This window comes from Xiphophorus maculatus, chromosome 2 (assembly GCF_002775205.1).
Source record: "Xiphophorus maculatus strain JP 163 A chromosome 2, X_maculatus-5.0-male, whole genome shotgun sequence".
Lineage (NCBI taxonomy): Eukaryota > Metazoa > Chordata > Actinopteri > Cyprinodontiformes > Poeciliidae > Xiphophorus > Xiphophorus maculatus.
This window is the reverse complement of record NC_036444.1, coordinates 23009614-23028897: the sequence shown is the minus strand read 5'-3', so window position 1 is coordinate 23028897 and position 19284 is coordinate 23009614. Positions and strand designations below refer to the sequence as shown.

At 40.7% G+C, this 19284-nt stretch overlaps 1 protein-coding gene across 1 annotated transcript in view; it reads left to right on the top strand.

The window, feature by feature from the left end:
• Positions 1-2483: 2483 nt before the first annotated feature.
• cspg4 (chondroitin sulfate proteoglycan 4) overlaps positions 2484-19284 on the top strand; it is a 93538-nt gene continuing 76737 nt past the window's right edge. The window contains exon 1 of the mRNA XM_023350891.1: positions 2484-4299. Coding sequence (XP_023206659.1) covers positions 4224-4299 — 76 coding nt within the window. The 5' untranslated portion in view covers positions 2484-4223. The remainder of the gene's footprint in view (positions 4300-19284) is intronic.

Below are 19284 nucleotides of genomic sequence, written 5' to 3'. Positions count from 1 at the left end.
TCTATCATGGGCTAAATATGCCAAAAATGTTGCTGACTTTACAAATGGTACCCCATACAATTCAATTGTTATTATATGTAAGACTGTTTCTGATTGTTTTCATGCAGGAATAAAGTAATAATACAGATTTTTCATTTTAACTAAAATATAGTTCACTGTAAGATTTACTGTTTACAGCTTAACCCAATACTTTGGGTCAGCCCTGTTGTGGTTAATGAACCCACAAATGGATCCATACTTGACCCTCTGCTAGGTCAGCAAACTAACCCAGATTGGGTTAGATTGTGTTTTTTAATTTTTTATAATAATTTTTTAATTTTTAAGAGTGTAAAATGTGTTTCGAGTAGCATCAGTGTGCATTGTCATTCGCACCACTGCTTGTTGCACAATGTTTGATTGTTTGATCTTTTCCACAACCACAAGAATTTGACGCGCACATCCGGTTAAAGGGGAATAAATTAAACCTTTAAATGAAGCAAAGCCGCCATAAAAACAGCCACAAAAGAAGCAGAAGAAGAAGAAAAACAGTGCTTGCTGATGCAAACATAACAGATTTTAAAAGATTAAAAGAAAAAAAAAAAGGGGGGGCAAGCAGATGTTTTGTAAGGTTGGAAACACATTAGACATGTTTTTTATTTAAGCCTGGAGGATGCATATAATGCATTTTGGTATGCGTGGCTGAATGCAAACAGAACCCTGTTTGTTTACAAGCCTCCACACGACACCTCCAATCAAAGCACGGCGATGCATTATTAAAAACCCCCAAAGCCTCCTCATGAACAGAACCGACTTCCACTAATAAAGGCGGCTTCTCTGCACCTTGGCTTGCATCATGCGCGGCGCTCCAGCTAAAGGGGGTCACTGATGTTTGTGGCTTGCATAAGCCTCAACCCGGGCTCTCGCATCCTGCACCGGCTCCCACTCACTTGAAGTGGGTGTCATCCCTCCAGGGAAAGTTCTGCTTCCTCGAGGAGCATGTCATCCGCACAAACCGTTGGCCGAGGCTCAAAGGAAGCCCTGTTTTTTTTGGGTGATTTTTTTAATTGTAGCGTGTGTCATGCTGAAATAATCAAGGAGGCTGCTGCGGTGTCAGGAAAGGTTGTTTGCAATAAACAGTGTCCCGTTACGCGAGCCGTGTGTGTGTGTGTGTTGTTTCACAGCTCCGCTCAAAGACGCTGCAGCTAATGCTTTCTTGGAATGGAGGGAGCTGAGAGGCCTTCAGTGTTTTTATGTTTGTTTACTAAAAAAATAGAAAAAAAGAGAGAGACAGAGAATGGTACCTCAGGACAGAGAGCTGATTTCTGGGCTGAAAACAGAAATATTCTTTCCACTTCAGTTCTTTCACACTTTGCTATAAGAAAACCACAAACTTTTATGAATTTCCATGGGACTGTATGTGGCAGATCAACAGAAATAGCACAAAATTGTGAGATAGAAGAGAAATTATCCATCATGTTCTTTATTTATTTATTTTTTTTACAAAATAAATCTTAAAATACTTCACAGAATCAATTATAGTTTGAAGTCTTTTATACAAGCTTTGTACATTTAAAAGGATAGTATTATGTGTTTTCCAAGCACATAGAGTCGCTTTATAGCACAATCAAGTAAGCATATTACCTTCAGTTGTTATAAAAATGCTATATACTGTATATAAAACATGACTTCATATTTTAATGCCTTGAATTTGGGCCTCTGTCTCTTTAAGAAACTCCGCCGAGGAAATCATCAAAACATGGCTCCTCTATCAACCCTTTAGGACGTTTTTACCAGCGTTTCACTGAGAAGTATCTTGTTTGATGAGCTCTGAGGATGCACAGATCCACCAGGTGTTTGCTAATTGTTGCTGGCTAGTCTGAAGGAGCTGAGGCGGAAGCTACGCCTTGAAGGCGGAGCCTCATCCACCCAGGACATGATTCCACACCTCCTATCCTCAGAGACCCCGTCCCCCCGCCAATTAAAGGCCAGAAGGTTGATGTTCTACTTCTTGACGTTTGACAACCACAAACTTTAAATGATTAAAGATAAATAATGATGTAACTTTTATTGATAACACTTCATTTGAAGGTGTGTGCATAAGATTGACATGACACCAGGGGTCGCGTTAACGGAATATTTTCCGTATTTGACCGATACGTTTTTAAATCGACGGAAAGATCTGAAGCTTGTCCGTCATTTTGACAGATTCACACCCCCGTCTATATTTGGTGCAGTCGCGTGGGACACTTTCGACTATAAGCGTACATCACGGAAGTAACTAAATCAATCGATACAAAACATTCACGAATGAAAATGGAATATGACAGAATATCTTTGACGCCGTCGATCATAATGACGGACAACAAAAAAGTCTAGCCCAACCTCTGCAAGACACTGTCATAAACATGACATAAAACCTGTCCTGAAAATGAAGGAAACTTCATCATGAATGTTTATGAAGTGTCATTTGGTAAGTAATGACACTTTTAATGCAAAGTAGACACTTTTAATGTAACTTTTAGTGCAAGATTCTCCACAGAAGTCACCTACTGCAGCTTTAATAAGCAAAATGAAAAGGACATCAGTTATGTTTTAAAGTAATACAAGCATATCTTGTAATTTTGTACACATTTGAGGAATCAGCTTAAAAGGCCGCCTACGATTCTTTTGAAACAGCTGCATTTGGATTGAGCATTCAAGCTAGTTGATAGTAAGAAGAAAAAAAGACTCAGTGTTTTCATTCTTCACGTTCCAATTATTCGGGGCATCATTTCCAAAGAACTGTATGTACAGCTAAGAGGAAAGCCTAATTGAGCTTCGTGGACTCCAGTCAAGAAGTTGCAGAGAAATTCTAATTGCACACTCGTTCTCCAGCCGTGGGAACGAATGAGGAATAATTGGCGAGCCAACTGCCTGAGCGACAGGTGAAATTGAATCTTCAGGCTCTGACGGCAAACTCCGACTATAATTTATAATTTTTTTAATATCCAGGCAGAAAATCCTCTCGTGGAGTGCACACACTTGTTCATCACCAAATTAAAAGAAAGAAAGCGAGAGAGAGAAAGAGAAGTGGAGAACAATCAGAGACGGGATTCACCTCAATTAAAGTCTGCCTGAGACGAGTCTCGGATCGCGTGATCGCCCGATGCTGTTGAATTGTCTTTCGTCTTTTGACGGAGAAGACATAAGGCTGAGAGAGAATCCAAAGTGGCTCACCTCTGTTTGATCGGGTTTGAGTTTAATTAGCTATGGCTGCAGGCCAGTGGGAGAAAATCTCAGAAAAGCTACCACATTGATCAAGAGAAGGTCTGGAAGATAAAGCACCAGGAAGAGTTGGCAAACACGATTTGTCTTCAACAGTAAAAGGTTGATTCTCTGTTGCACTCAAGGCCTGGTGTGATTACAAAAAGAAGAGAATTATAGAAATCTGCAGGTGGAATAGAAGCTATGCTTCCACTGATCATGTAAGTGTGTGATTTGACGCTTCGAAAATAAATGTGCTTCATGGCAAGGCGAAATTTCGAAAAAGTTTTGGTTTTCCGCTAAAAGGTTTCGGAGCCAGAATGAGGTGTTTTCTTGTTTTTTTTTAGTCGTATCAAAACTGGCTTATTTTGCAAACCTGCGATGGAAACGGTTTTCCGCATCACATGAGTCACATGGTCAAAGAAAACGACAGCAAGTGGTTGGAGGATGATGATTTGAATTGCATTTCTCATATAAGGGAAACGCCACAAATACGAAATTGTGTTTTTTCGACAACAGCAGAATGTGAACAAAATTTTTTGCACATTTGCAATGAAACACGGCAATTGAGAGAAATACAGAGAGGAAAGACTGGTGTGAGGCCTCTAAACCAACGTCTGTCAGCGTGTAGCATGTGGGTGTATTAATAAGATTTACTTCTTCTTTTAGAGAAGAGCCAAATAAATCAACAGTCTGCTCGACTGGGAGTGTCTGAGTGCTGGGTCGGCAGAAAGAAGCAGCATATGATTTTCCAGCCCCACAGAGATCTAAGTTTGTGAGTGTGTGTATGTGTGTGGAGATGAGGAGGGGAAAAAAAAAAAGAGGGCGTCCCTCTTGCGGTCCCACCCCAGCCCTGCCCCTTTCACATAGAGAAGTATCCTGTAGCAGATCAAACCCCCCCAAAAAACTGGAAACTCATTCAGTCTCTTCTGAATGGAGCGTCTTTAACGTGAGAGTGCAGGACTTAACGTTGAGCAACCCCAACAAAAAAAAATTAAACCATGCGAGCCCTGCATCCAGTCCTGGTTGGTGCCTTGGTGACCCTGCTGCTCTGCCTGCCCGGCCCCGCACATGGAGGTAAGCACCACCGCAAATCACCGTTCGCTCCCGCAGCCGCCTGTCCGGTCAGAGATGATGTACAAGGCGGGACGTCAGATCCCCTGTACCTCAAAGGCATGACAGGCAGGAGAGTTAATGCCTCAAACTTCAACTGAACCGACTTCAACTTTAATGCTGCTTTTTTGTAAAAGATGTACCTCATGAAATTCTCTACATTCTCAGTGCCTGCGTCATTCATTGTGCTGAAACTTCACGCGTTGCGAGAAAGACGTGTCATTGCTTTGACTCTTGTCCAAGGTCTGAGACAACATCTGTTCCCTTCTAATCCTTTTAAGTTTTCTCTCCTCCTTCTTCTTGCCTGCAGCCGGGTTGTATTTTTCTTGAAAGTGTTTGCACGTCCCCAAAAGCGCAGCCGAAGCCCTCTGAGCTTATAGGTGCCCTGTGTCTGCGGCAATGAATGGCTCTTTCAAACAGAAGTGTGCGGTGGCAGGCCAGAACCGCTCCTCCCTCACCCAGAGAGAAGAGATGAAAGTGAGAGAGGGAAAGCAGGGCTATAAAAGTGTGAGAAAGGCGGTGTGTGTATGCGTGTGTGTGAGGGAGGTGGGCTGCTTCATGGAAGAGGCCCATACAATGTTCCCATAGAGATGGAGTGAAGTGCCACAGGTTTACTTTCTCGATGACACAACAATGCCAAAAGGCAGTGGGATTCAAAAGTAGCAAGTCAGTTCACCAACATACAACATCAGCAGGAAAACTGTTCAACCGTCTTTGGCTCGGACAGCTGTTGAGTCCGTTGCTTCCCCCACCTCATCTCCAAAGTGTCAGCGTGCTTCCCACTTCAATTCCCCACCAAACGTCTCCAGGAGAGGCTTATTGGCAGCTAATGTGGGGAGGGAGGGGGAGGAAGAAAAGTGACTTTGATCAGAACACGGGAATACCGCTTTGATTTGGTGGCACCGAATCAAAGGTCAGATGGGAAGTTGGACTCGGTTTTCTCCACACTGTGATCAGTTCATCACAGGGATGAAAAAAGAAAAAAAACAGAGTAATTTTCCCCTCATGTTTGCTCATTTGCAGATGAGTCCTGCTGAACGAAGTGACGGCGGTGACACCGCTGCTGGAAGAGTTAGCGGCATGTTGACTCAACGTTGGCTTGTTGGAGTGTTGTCGAATTATATCTGCTGGCAATTGGCGAGGCGCAGTTTAAGTATGGCGCAAACCTTCTGTAAAACCATTGCTAAGGATCTCCTATTCGCCAAAGTGTCGAAACCGGATTTAATTTGCTGGGTTTCCATTGACAATATACTTGCGAAACTTGACATTTCAAAAATAAATTTGCAATTCAAAGAAACTCGTTCAAAAAAGCGTTTTGGCACTACGATGAGATGGGTTTTTTTGCCCATATCAAAATTGGTCTACTTTGCAAAACTGCAATGGAAACACTTTTTTTCGCATCGCACAAGTCACATGATAAACAACTGGATATTGCCACTGGCGAAAACCACGAAGAAGACGACGACAGGAAGTAGTTGGAAGATAATGGCGTGGCATGTTTTTTAACGACTTATTGTGTGAACAAACTTATTCTCGTGTGATTTTAACAGCGTTTCTGTTTTTTAAGGAAACACCGACATTGCGAAATTTTGTAACTCATAAAGGTCTTAAGTGAAATAATCTGCCAATGGAACTGGTACTTTTTCTTTAATATTAAGGATTTTTTTTTTTACTTAAAAACAAGCTCTTATATGTTGCTGAAAAGTTACTTCTAAGTCAGTTTTGTCTAATTTCAAGTCTACTGAGATATTTGCACTAGAAACAAAAATACTTGGTAAGATTTTCTGTTTTTACGGCATCCCTGCCTCCTCAGTGTGACAAATCTCACCCACTGACCCCGGAGAGCTAAATGCTAATGTTGACCAGATGTGCCAAGTTGCTGATTAGATTCTGGGGGCTCCGGTCGCTCCACAAAATGCCGACCACAAGCTGCAGATGAGTGTCAATAAGAATGTTAACACGTTCTTGCTCTTAAGTTGTTTTTTTGTCACCTGCCTTTTTATTAAGAGCTCTATTTGTACCAGTCTGGTTCTGGAACATCTTGCACAGGAGCAGAAGTTGTTTAGATGAAGCCTCCCTCGTCATAAAAAGTGTTCATCTGTGGAGAAGTTATAGTTTCCCCCTGGTGGAAAATCTGACTGAGTTTCAAAGGCATCCAGGTGCCATAGCTGTGTTGCAATGTAGGTGTCACCAAATTCTTTGCAGAACAGATTTCATAACTTAACCTTTTTTATATTGCACCTGCATTTTTATAAAATGCAGGAGCATTCTGAAGCAGAACACCTAGGTCATACGCTAGGTGTTCTGCTTCATCCGCAAATATGAATTGTTTTGTGATTAAGGTATAAAACACTTGCAAAATAGGTCAATTTAATGAACTTTCTCTTCATTTGTTGTAATGTGTGTCTTATTAGTACGGTCGCTTCAGAGTTTTGAAGTTTTGCTTGCAAGGAAAATGTACTTTAGTATTAGTATTGTGACAAAAATAAACAGATAGAAAAATGTTAAACGTAGCCATGGCTACAATTCAGTGATGGCTACCTCATAACAAAGAGATTTTAGCAAGGCTGTTACCAAAACACTTCAAAAAGGATACACATTTTGTGAAATTTACTAACAGTTTCCTTGGCAACCACAGCAATAAGAAGGTTTACTTGCTAGCAAGCTTGCTTGACATTAGCATCAGCGCTGTCGGTAAAATAGCTAAAGCTGGACACAAGATTACATTCAGTTTTGAAACATACCAGTCTTATGACTGGTTCCAAAATATGAAAAATGTTGGTATATTTCTTATAAACAGAACTTGTGTATACATATCAACCTTATTGTTCTCTTCTGGACACCTAATACCAACAGAAGTAGTTAATATTTTAGCAAAATTCTACTTAAAACATTCAGGTAGGATTTATTACCAAAATAAAAGAAGTTAATTTCCCTCGAGTTTAACCATTAATCGACTAATGATCACATCTGCAAACAGAAATGCTCGATGGAAATGGATATAATTTAAACGACCCAAAATGACTTTTTACAATGCAGTCTCACTGAGAAGCGCCTGGCTGATTCCACTATTATACCTACAAGAAATGACATTGCTGCTTTAATGGACACCAACTATCCTGCAAACTTTTGAGATGCTGATATGACTCTGCTGTGAAATGTAAAAGTGACATTTTTATTGCTCAGAAGGAGACAGGCTGTGCCGCGTTGCATTGAGCAGCCATGTGAGAGCACTTTTCCACATCAGGGGATGCTCACTTTATCATAGCCCAATCTAAAATTGGACATGACATGTTCCTGTTTCAACTTTTTCCTTCAAAACATCTCAACAGCCTCTCCGTCTCCTCGGCAACCATTTAGGTTCGTCCTTTCGGCGGAGAAATGGAGAGAGAGAGAGAGAGAGAGAGAAAAAAAAAAGTACTAATAATTGGCCGGCCAGATATTTCCGATCCAAACACGCCTGTTTGGTTGGTATGGTGACAGTTTCTCTTTTTGTCGCTGCGTTGGTAAAAACAGGAAGTCTGATGGTGTTAGAGGGACATTTTGGAGCTGGATTCCTTGCTGCTGCTCTTTTCTTCACACAGTGAACACATCTTGACTTTTCTCTCGCCCCATTAACAAACCCTCCATTGCGTCTTAAATTTGCTTTATGGAAATCCACTTCGTGCGTTTGGGTTTCTCTTCAGAAACAAACAAACAGATGAACAAAACATGAGTATGAGTGAACCCGAATGGGTGTGAAGATTTTATGTAATCAATGTGTATGGCATGAAAGACAGAGCCTATTGGTCTGCTTTTTCACAAATAAATTTTAATAAGTTTCAATAAGTTTTAAAAAGTGAGTTTTACTACTGGGTGCCTTTGTTCGTTCTGAGTTGGAAAGCTTAAAGAAGACATTTACATTGCATATGATTTCCCCTGGGTACTGAAGTTAGCCTTTGCTTTGTGAGACATAAATACTGGGTAAATGGGGGACATAGAAGATCAATGTTTTGCATCGTTTTTGTTTTTTCCAATTGAAACAAACATATTTCCTGAACCGTCACCCTCGTTTATCGTGACACAATCTGATGTCCACAGAGAAAACGCAGAGTGAACGTTTCCCGAAGAGCATTTTTAGCTCCGAGCGGAGACGGATTGCACGGGAACACAAAAATGCAACCCTTTTCCTGTTAGCACCCGAGAGCTAACAGGTGAAGCTAACAACACCCCTGATTGGTGAAGATGTTATTTCAGAAGAGTTGAAGTTAGTTTTGCTGTCAATCTCCATGTTTCCATCCAACTGTGATTTTGAGCGAATTTATAAAATACAGCAATAAATGAAATGAATCAATCAGATGTTGACGTTACGCATGGCTGTAAAAAGAACAAGATGTAGTGAAAGGCGGATTTTTTTCTGTTTGGTGCCTCTACTAAGGCACAAAAGCACCAGTAGATGAGAGCGTCCCATCGCGTTTTCCCTGTCTGCCATTTTGAAAAAGTTGCCGTGATCCATTTTTACCCGTCATTATAAAATGAAAATAATTCAGTTCAACTGCAATTTCATTTTCATTTGGTTTAATTAACATTCAACAGGTGCAACAAAGAATCCATATGGTGCATTCACGTACGAAGCGTGTACATGTACCTCGCACTAAAATTATAAACACGAACATGAATTACCCATTTGTAATATCAATCAAACATCTCAATGTTTTGGTATTGACCTGAAAACACTCTGCAGCCGCACTGGAGATCAGAATTACAAGCGACAGCTGAAGTTTTGAAATCAGGGAACAGCTCTCATATTCAGAGAATCCGGCATCCGAAGCCTCCATTCAGTTTATAGAAGATGCTGGGATTTAAAAAATATATATTATTGGAAAGTTTGCTGCATCAGAACTTATTTGGAAAACGTGTTTCCTTCTCCCTTTTTGCACATTCTCTCTTTTTCGCAAAATCCAAAAACCACCTCCGGAGAGAATGTGTGAAATTTAGGACAATTTTTCTGAATTTTGCTGTTTTATCAACTTTTTTTTTTAATGTGATATGTCAAAAAGCATTTTAAAAATAGCTAGAGTATTTATGAACAAAGTTTGAAGGAGGTCAGGGCGCTACAACAGAGAGCCAGACTGGAAGGTGTGCTGGTCATTTTGCCCTTTGCTGTCTCGCCAACTTTTGATCCAAAGTAATGGACAAAGCTGACCAAATTATGACATGCGGCAGCTTAAGAGGGGAGAAGTTGTGCATGTGTATTTATAGTCGATGTGAGGACGTTTCAGAGGGAATATATTTTATTCTTTCCTAAAAATCTTTGCGTAAAGGTGAAGGTCTGCTTTCTCCGTTACATACACCTGGACATCGATGGGAATTTTAACAGTACTTTGCCAAAAGCAACTTAAAATCTCCAAACCAAGTCCAAGAAAAATTTATTTGTTTATGTGAAAGGTCTCTAACAGGTTTAGCTAAGACAGGTGTAGCTCCAGAGGTCAGCACTGAAAAGGTTTGGGACTATCGTAATGAATCCAAAGAGAGGAGCTGGACTTTTTCTTTTTCTTTCTACGCAGCATCTGTTCATGAGTGAACGAAGGACATGTTCCCTCTTCAGCTCTGTAAGACTTATAGGAAAGAATGCATCAAACATGAACAAGCGATGATTCAAACTGAGCCAGGTTTTTCTTTTCAAAACGTTTGGTTTCTATATGAACTCCGGAGGTTCCTGTGCTTTAGCGTTTCCTTAAAGCGCGAGTCATTTTGTCCCGAAGACATGCTGTTCGCTGACAAGCTTGTCCTTTCGGCTTCATGAAAGGCAAGACCCCCAACTAACATCGCTCAAGCGATCAATATTGATATTATTTCTTGGAATGCAACTTCCTCACTGCTAGCCTGACATTTCTGGCTGCCACTTTCAGACACAAAGTTTCAGGGAGTCATGGTTTATTAAATATTTTTGGGCATTCTGGCCCAAGGCAAACATCCTTGAAGCTGTGAAGCTAACGTTGTTTGTGTGAGCAGCCAGCCTCACTCTGCTCTTTCCTTCTTTCTAACTTCATCTCTTCCCTACAGGATGATTTCCCTCCCCAACCCCCCCAGCCTGCAGCCACAGAGTAAGCAGCCCTGTAATTGCAATGCCGGGCCCAGAGTAGATTTACTAAAAAGGCTCGATTCCTGTAGCGGCAACGCTCTCGCTTCTGTGAAGGTGTCCCTGACATGCAACACATGCTAACTCCGCCGGTCATCCAAGTGTGCTGCTTCGGTCAGATATCCGTTTTGGGAAATGCGAAAGAGTGCTTGAACGAGAGGGCACATCATGTATTCTATCTTTCATTTCTTTTAATTACAACCACAGCTGCTCCATCCCGTTATATTTGTGAAAACCGAGCTAACCTTGAAACAATTAAACACAAGCCGATACGTTTAGGCAGCTTGTTTAAGCATCTCATTAATAGAAGTTGGACCGAACATAACAAATAAAACGCGAGTGTACCACGTGTGGCTGGTTAGAATCTGTAAATTGAGTTCTGGGTCATTTGGAAAAACTTTTTCAGTTTATCCTCCCTGAGTAAATTTGGCTAGCCTTCTAGCGAGGCCAGATTAGTGAATGAGCAGCTGCCGCAGGCAGAACACTCACAAATCCCCCAGAAAAAAAAAAGCAAAACTCAAGGCCACAGGTCATTTGGGAATGCAAATGATTCTAAACCTTGAACATTTCTGTTTATACTGGCCGTGTTAAGATTTTGTTTACTGTCTTGCATGTACTTCGATCTTTAAGTAGAACAATTAAGGGTGCGTTCACACCAGACCTGCTTAGTCCGCTTTAATTTGGCTCTCGTTAGTTTGTCCGGAGAGTCTGGTTTGTTTGGGGACGTATGAACGCTCAATTGGACTCTGATGTGGATCAAAAAAGCAAATTCTGGTCTGCCAACAAATCGAACCACAGTTCAACCGATTTCTCTGGAGGTCACTTCAACCAGAGTTTCAGTTGAAGTGACCTTTAAGGTTTGACCTTTCAGATTTTCTGAATGTCCAACTCTCAGAAAAGCATTAAAAGTGCTTTATGTCAACGCTGTTAAAGGCAGAATTTTACAGTTCCCAAACTGTGTTCCAAGGAATCTCTGATCATTGTAGAATAATTGACTCCAAATTTGATAACTAAGTATTATAGATTTTAAATTAGACAGTCATCCAGCCTCATTAAGAAACTGTAAAATAGCCCAGACGTCAACTTTAGCATTGTTAGCAGCTAACGGGCAGCTAGCAGTAGCACTCACTGTGCTTTGATATTATTTATATTTTCAGTTTTTGATTTTTTTTTCTAATTACTCAAAATGGCTGCTGCACAATTTCAACATCGTTCAGCCTGACAACAAGTCTTCATTATCCCACTTTGACAACATGAAAGGGAAACTCGAGGCCTATTTCTCTTCCTTATGCCAGTAAATGAAATGTTCAGAGAAGAAGCAGAGCTGTTTCTGTGTACCATGCAGTGCATAATTTTAGTTCCAAACCAAGCATTTGCCAGGCATTTGGCTTGTGAACGTTCGTTTCATTGCGACTGTTTAGTGGGATGACCGCGACCGTCTCTGTCCCTGCCGCTCCGATGTCTTCTGCAGTATTTCGTGTTTCATCAGTCACATGGGAAGAGCCTGAGCGATAATATCTGCGGCGAAAGACGGCCACATCTGCAAACATGAAGTGTGACTCGTGTAGCGCTGGACAGAATCACTCTTTGGTGTCAGAGGGGGGGAACAGAAGCTGAAGCCATCTGGTCGTCCTTCACAGATGTGCCAGATGATCCCTCCTTCCAAACAAAGAGATACATTCTGCTTTCCTATTCCCGCTAAAAGTTCTCGCAGAGTTGAAAAATCGGAAGAGCTCGACTGATTCTCATTGTGATTCAGCAGCCTTAATAAAAAAAAAAGAAGAAAGAAAAGACACATCCTTTGCCTTGAGGACTCGTTTTCCCTTGGCAGATGATCTTTCCCCGCGCTGCTCCCTTTGAGGTGGCTGGCTGTCAAAGGCAAGCTGCTAGGATTATATTTTGGGGCTCTGATCTGCTGAGAACGCAGCCCACACACAGACCTCATTTAGCCCGCTCGTGTACACAAAAGATTCTCTTACATAAACACGGGCCCGGATTCTGATGCTAGGTGGAAGGTCAAAGGGCATCTCGCGGCGGCGCTCCTTCGTTGTTGGAACCTCTTTTATGTCGACAGCAAAACAAGTGCTTGAGCAGCAGTTCGGTGACAGATGGGCTACACCCAGATTCAAGGTCCATAAGTGGCAATTTGGGATTTCAGATTGTTGTGATTACCTTGTAGCGTGTTATTTTATGCATTCTAGGGGCACGGTGTTACCTACAGCAGCAGCAACAGGAGGTCCAAACCGCACGGAGAAGAAAATACTCAAGTTTTCTCGAGAAGAAGGAAATCAACAGGGCGGGAGAAAGACAGTAGCTGTGTTTCCGTTACGAATGAGCGCAGGTCTGCGTCAATATTCTGCTAATGTGAAAACGGAAAACACAATTTTGCAATTGCGGTGTTTTTGTTGAATCAGAAATGAAATTAAAATCAAATGTGAATAAGTTTGTTCACATTTGTTACATCTGTTAAAAATCAGATGTAAACAATTACATGAGAATTATTCATATTGCAGCCCTGGAGCTAGAACTCATCGCTATCATCCATCAGAGGAGACGTCGGCGCCGTTTTTAGGCGTTGGAGTAACAAGTCCCACTTACATATGCGGCGTTTTGGCGATTTTACAGAAGAGCTGTGGATTAGATGCGTTCGAATAATACAAAACTTTTTATGAAGTTAATTTTAATGTCAGAAAAAAACCCCAAAACAAACCATCCTTCTACCACTACATTTCAATCTGGAGAGACTCAGACGGAGATAAGAAGACAATTAGAAGAGTTTATTGACAAACAGGATTTAAAGTCTTTGGCGCTCGGGCCCCGGCTGGGGATAACGGTTATTGCAGCGTTAGCGATAGGCTTCAGATGAGCATCCCCGATGCTGTTAGGAACGTCATCCCCCAGGGCCCGGCACTGGTGGTGGAGGTTGAAGAAGGGTGCGGGCCTCAGGACCGGGCGAATGGAGGAGAAGGGGTGGTGGTGGGTTGAGCTCGGCTGGAGAGCGAAGGACGCCATGAATGAAGGTCCTTATCAGCTGGGACTTGGTCGATGATTGGACGTGACGTGGCTTAGTCCAGCGTTGATAGGTCGACGATTGTGGGCAGGTCGCTTCAATTAACGGGTCCCGGTGGGGATAAAAGAGTCTTCCAGTTTGAATTTGCGCCTAGGCTTCATGTCATCTTCTTTGTCGTTTCTGCCAGTGGTAACATTTGGCTGTTGATCATATGACTAGCGTGATGCGAAAAAAACGTTTCTACTACAGTTTTGTGAAATTTATCTATTTCGATACGGCCAAAAAAAACATCTAACTGGACACAAAAGCTTTCTGGTTTTTTCAAAATTACCGTGTTTCCATTAAGCAAATTAATTTTCGTCATTTCCATTTGCTCAATTATATGGCCGATGGAAACACAGGTATCTGTGAATTTGATGAGAAAAAATTAATTGATGTACCAATTTGCCAAATAATACATATGTTACAAGAAAAGGTCTTGAAAATGAAACCATAGCATTGGTGATTATAGTTTATGGGTTTATAACTGATTTTCTATTAAACCTGTTGACTGGATCCATATTTAAGTCATTTTAATTGGCAGATTACCAGAGTTCACGCAGGAAAGTAAACACTGGTGACACTAAAGGTGAGTTTTTGGAAGATAATTTGTAAAAAAAAAAAAAAAGAAGAAGGAAGGAAGGAAGGAAGGAAGGAAGGAAGGAAGGAAGGAAGGAAGGAAGGAAGGAAGGAAGGAAGGAAGGAAGGAAGGAAGGAAGGAAGGAAGGAAGGAAGGAAATTGTAAAAACATGAATGTGTCCAACTAGTTTTGCTCAATACTTCCAGTCTAAATAAGTAGATCCCAACATTTGCTCCAAGGCCCTTGGGACTCCACTCTTCAAAGTAAGCAAAAATAATGAAAACAAAAACAGTGAAGCAAATTAAACCTGCCTTTCTCATACAAATGCACAACAAGTCTATTCATCTGGCGCATGCAGTGAAAAGGAAACAGGATTTATTTTCCACCTCTACGTGTTTCTGTCACTTCAGTGGTGAACTTAAACCTTCAAACCCGAGCCACACCGGCCCCACCGCCGCATCTGGCCGCCACAGTCCGGTTTGGACTCTCTGCACCTCTGAACGCGGTCCAGAGCTTTGTGACCGCACAGTCACAACAGATCGACAGCGACGATAAAACTTCTAATCAAGGGATGACGCTAAACACAGAGCAGAGCCTGGAAAACACACGGTACGATTATGAGCAGAAGAAAAACAACAGCCGTCGCTTCTCCCAAGAAATATGGCGTCTGTGGAGTTTCTGTCAAATTAGAGCAAACCCAGAGGCTCCGGTGCGTTAAATGTCTGGAAGAGTGTGGAATTGGATTTTCTTATTATTTTTCAAGTGGGGGAACAAATAAGAAAACTGGGTATAGATAAAGTTTCACTTTGTGTATGTTTCTTTTATATTACACTCCATTAAGTTTCTGAAAAAATAAAGATCAATTCAAAGTTAGATGAATTGATCCAATTCATCTAACTTTAAGTTTTTGTTTACTCTCTGATTCATTATCTTTCACTTAGTTTTGTCCTGACATTATTTTACTTTTGAAATTTGAAACGGACCCGATTGGGGTTTTAGTTGCCAAAACAAGCATTGAAATTCCTCCTGTTTTATGTTATTTTTTTTATATCTTGGGTTCGGTTGAGCTCTGTGCTTTAGCATTTGTGAAAACCTATTAAAACCCAACAGTTATCTACTCAAATGTCTATAAATTTATCGAAAAATTTATCATAAAATGAATTCTGGAAGAGTACTGAATGTTAAATTGGAAACTTTGTTGAAAGCCTGTAGAAACGCACAATTTAGATCATTTTAACTGGCCGACATAAAGTTATATGTTCTGTTTTCAAAGTAGTGCCAAAGATAGCTAATGTGGCTTTACAGCTGGCTTAAATTTGCCTTTAACCGAATATTAGCTCTTGCTATAAGCTAATATTCAAGATCTACAGCCTCAAAGTAGAAATTTCATGGGACTTATTTGAGTCAGAGTTTGACTTGTCCATCCAGTTAATCTTGCAGTTATTTAGATATTTCTTTTGCAAAATAAGCACGCGCAGCAACACACAGGGCGGATTAAACCAACACTGCTGTTCTTAGACTTTATGAATTATATTTTAAGCTACAGGTAGAGGATCAGGCAGCGTACCTGCTGTGCTGAGGCGCCCTGACCAAGGGCAGAACTTTTTTTTTTTAATCCAACTGTGCTGTGACCCCGAGCAAACAACAAAAAAGAGAAAACATTCGCCCCTGTTTTCACTGCAGCAGCAGCAGCAGCAGCAGAATTGCATATTTATTCTTGATAAGAGCTTTTGGGGAGTTTAGTGCCCAAAATGAAAACTCCAGAGAAAATTCTCATCATCGCAGGACTGCCAAGCTTTCAATAAGCAGGAATTATGCATGACCAGATGCCTCGATACGAGCGGCCTCCACGGGCTTTTCTTTTCACATTTTCTCTCTTCCCTTTCAGAGAGGACTGTCTGTTTTTATCGTTTTCACTGAAGATGAATGCGTTCTTTTTTTTTTTTTGTGCCTGGCATTGTGTCTTTTTATTCGCTGGATAAAAAGAAAAAAGAAAAAGAAGAACAGAAGAGCTTTTGTGAAATTAATCATTCGGTTTTTCCCAGAGGGATTAACCATTAGGATCTTTCCTACTTGTTTACCGTGAGTGTCATCATTTCAAAGGAGCCATTATTGTTATGGGGCCTTAACCACTTTAATGTGTTACATATCATCGTCATGTTTGATTCATTAGCAGCGCTTGGCCTCCTCAGCTTACAGTGCAACGCAGTGATTTACTTATTTTATTATTTTTTGTCAAATTTTACAAGCACTAGATGTGTACAAAATATCGATATCAAGCAGGTATTGGATCGATATTAATGGGGTAAAATCTACACTTTTTCAAATTCGTCCTTGAAATTTTGGTTTGTTTTGATATTTTACTTCTCAATTTCAAAAATAATTTTCTTTTGGTTTGTTCTCAATTTATGTTTTTTCCTTTGAACAAAATCATGTCAGTATGCTAATACATAGTTTTGTGGACAACTTTAAACTTTGTTAAAATTGTGTCCTAGGTCAGAATAAGAATTCAAAGGAAAAAACAAAAAAACAAAAAGAAAAACACATAGAGGTCAGAAGTTTTATATCTCAAGCGTGAATAAAAATGATCGGTATCAGTATCGGCGACACTGGGCCTGTATTTACATGGTATTGGAACAATATCAAAAATATTCAGTATCGCACACATTTAACAAGAACAAGCATCTTGTATTTTACTGGGATTTTAAGTGACAGGACAACAATAAGTGTTGCATAATTGTGAAGCAGGGGAGCTCAGACATTCACCGTTATTTTTTAAAAAAAGGTGTTACTATAAAAACAAGCATAAAAATTCCCCTTTTTATGGTTCTGAAGGTTTTTTTCTAAAACAGGTTGTTTCTAAAAAAAAAAAAACGGAATCGTTTTCAGAAATGTTTTCATTCACACGGAAAACGATGTTTCCACTCCTCCAGACCTGTGAGTGGCGCTACACAAGTAGCATGCGCGTAAAGTCTCCACACGAGGCTAGCAGGAAACACGACAAGAAAACAAGAATGACGAAAAACAAAGTGCGAATGGAGTCTTTTCTAGAACGTTATGTAGCAACTGAAGCAACACATGTAACATGTAAGACGCCATTGTTGTTGTTATGCATGACGCATTTGGGGTTATAGGTCAGAATTAAAACATTTTTCCCCAAAGAAGGTGATTTTACCGTCCTTAACATTACGCGGGGGCAAAATTTTCACTCCAGAACAAGCATTACGTAAAAATAAAATAACTTTTGGGTCCCCTAAAAGTGCCGCTTCCATGTGGGCGCATGGAAAAAAGGGCTAAAAACGTTCCTATTTCTGAAATAGGTGTTCCTGTGTGAACGTTTTCCACAAGCCGTTTGGATGTCACAGTGAAAGAAACTAAAAATGAAAGGCTTGGCCTCCACTATGTGAGCTATAAAAAATAAAAAATAAAAGACCATACCAAGTTGGCTTAGTTGGTAATTGCTTAGCGCTGTTGATAGTTATTGGGAAGATTTAAGGAGCTTAAATACAATGGCTACAAAAGCAAGACAGCACTAAATATACAGAATGAATGGGGTGGTTTAAATCAAACAGGTTTGTTTGTGTAAGATTGGGAAAGACTTTTCTTACTGAAAATGTTTGACTAATCCAGATCTTCAAAAAGAAGAATAGCAAAACATTCAGTCTCTATATCTGAAACTCAAAGCCGTTACCCAGAACAGCTTGCAGCTGCTTTGCTGATCATCCATCTTCTTCACCAGAGTTTGAAAACCAAGAGACAGTTTCCTTTTTTAATGTTGGTCTATCACGTAAAATCCCAGAAAAACACGTCAGTTTGACTCTGTAATGTAAAAAAAAATGTGAAAAAGTTGAGAGGGCATTGTGTCTGAAAAGCTTTACAAGGCACTGTATATGTCCTAATTAGTCATCTTACATTAGTTTTGGTGTGGAAAAGGCATGTGGAGCCTCTGGAAAAGCAGCATGAATTATATCATGGGAACTGCTTCCTGATTGGTCAAAGCGGTGTTGGGAACAGCTTGAGGTTTCCCCGTCCAACATCTGGAGCTGGCGTGGTCAGCTTGGAGCCAGCCAAATTTAAAAAGGGCTTTAATCACATGGTCTCCCCCCATCCTGCTCTTTCTTCCCTAATATAGACGTAAAATAAAATTTAAAAAAGGTGTCGAAAGGACATCAATGTGCTGCAGTCAGCAAAGTTTAAAGAAACCCAGAGAGTTGTTGGAAACGGACTGGGCGGCTATCAGACCTGATTATGTTCTGTCAGCAAATTTCCAGCCTCTGGGTAGGTGGCTCTGTCAGATAAATCAAATTCAACAGGGCAAAGCTGGATGTGTGTGCACATATATATGTGTGTGTGTGTATCCAGAGAGAGCCATGTGTTGGATTTCATTTGGGGCGAGGCTAGATTCTGTTTCAGGTCCGTCTGGTTCACACTGGCCCTTGGAGACTTGAGTCTGCTATTTTTACAGCGGTGGTAGCTGCACATGACTCATTATTTTAAATAAAGAGAACTCCGTTGTCAGTCCGGGGAGTCCCACCACCCCCTCCGCCCGCCACCACCCCCGAGCTCCAAGGGGAGATGACTCATGAGCACAAGGCCACAGAGGCTAATCATGAGATATCGCACTCAGGACTAATTGTTTGTTTTTCTTGTGATTACACTTCGACTCTGTGATACTGTTTGGTTTTGCCTTCGAGATTAAAATACTTGAGCTTCAGCCCAAAGGTAATATGTGTCTATGTTTAGTCTGCTGCAAAGGTATGCAAAATTTCTTCAAATTTTGTCACGTTAACTACATACATTTATATTCATTCCTCATTACTTGGGTATGCCTCTACCACCTTAAAAATAAAAATTAAAAAAAACACAGGGACTGAAATGTTTGCGCTTCAATTTTTATGTTTTGACACCATTTTTCAAATGGATTCGGGTCTGAATTTTAACTGCGGTGGACTAATACAGAAATATTTTGGTGTAAACTCTTTCATCACAGCTCTGCGTCTCTGTTTAGGGCCATTGTTCTGCTGGAATGACAAAATCTTCCCCCTTTCTAAAGGCTTTTGAGACCTAAAGATTTTATTTCATAACTGCCCCATGGACTAAGTATGGGGACTGTATGTAGCTCCATAGACTTCTACCACAGCTAGCATACAGGATAAAACATCCAATGTTGGTCTAATCTTACTAAAACAGTGGTGGACA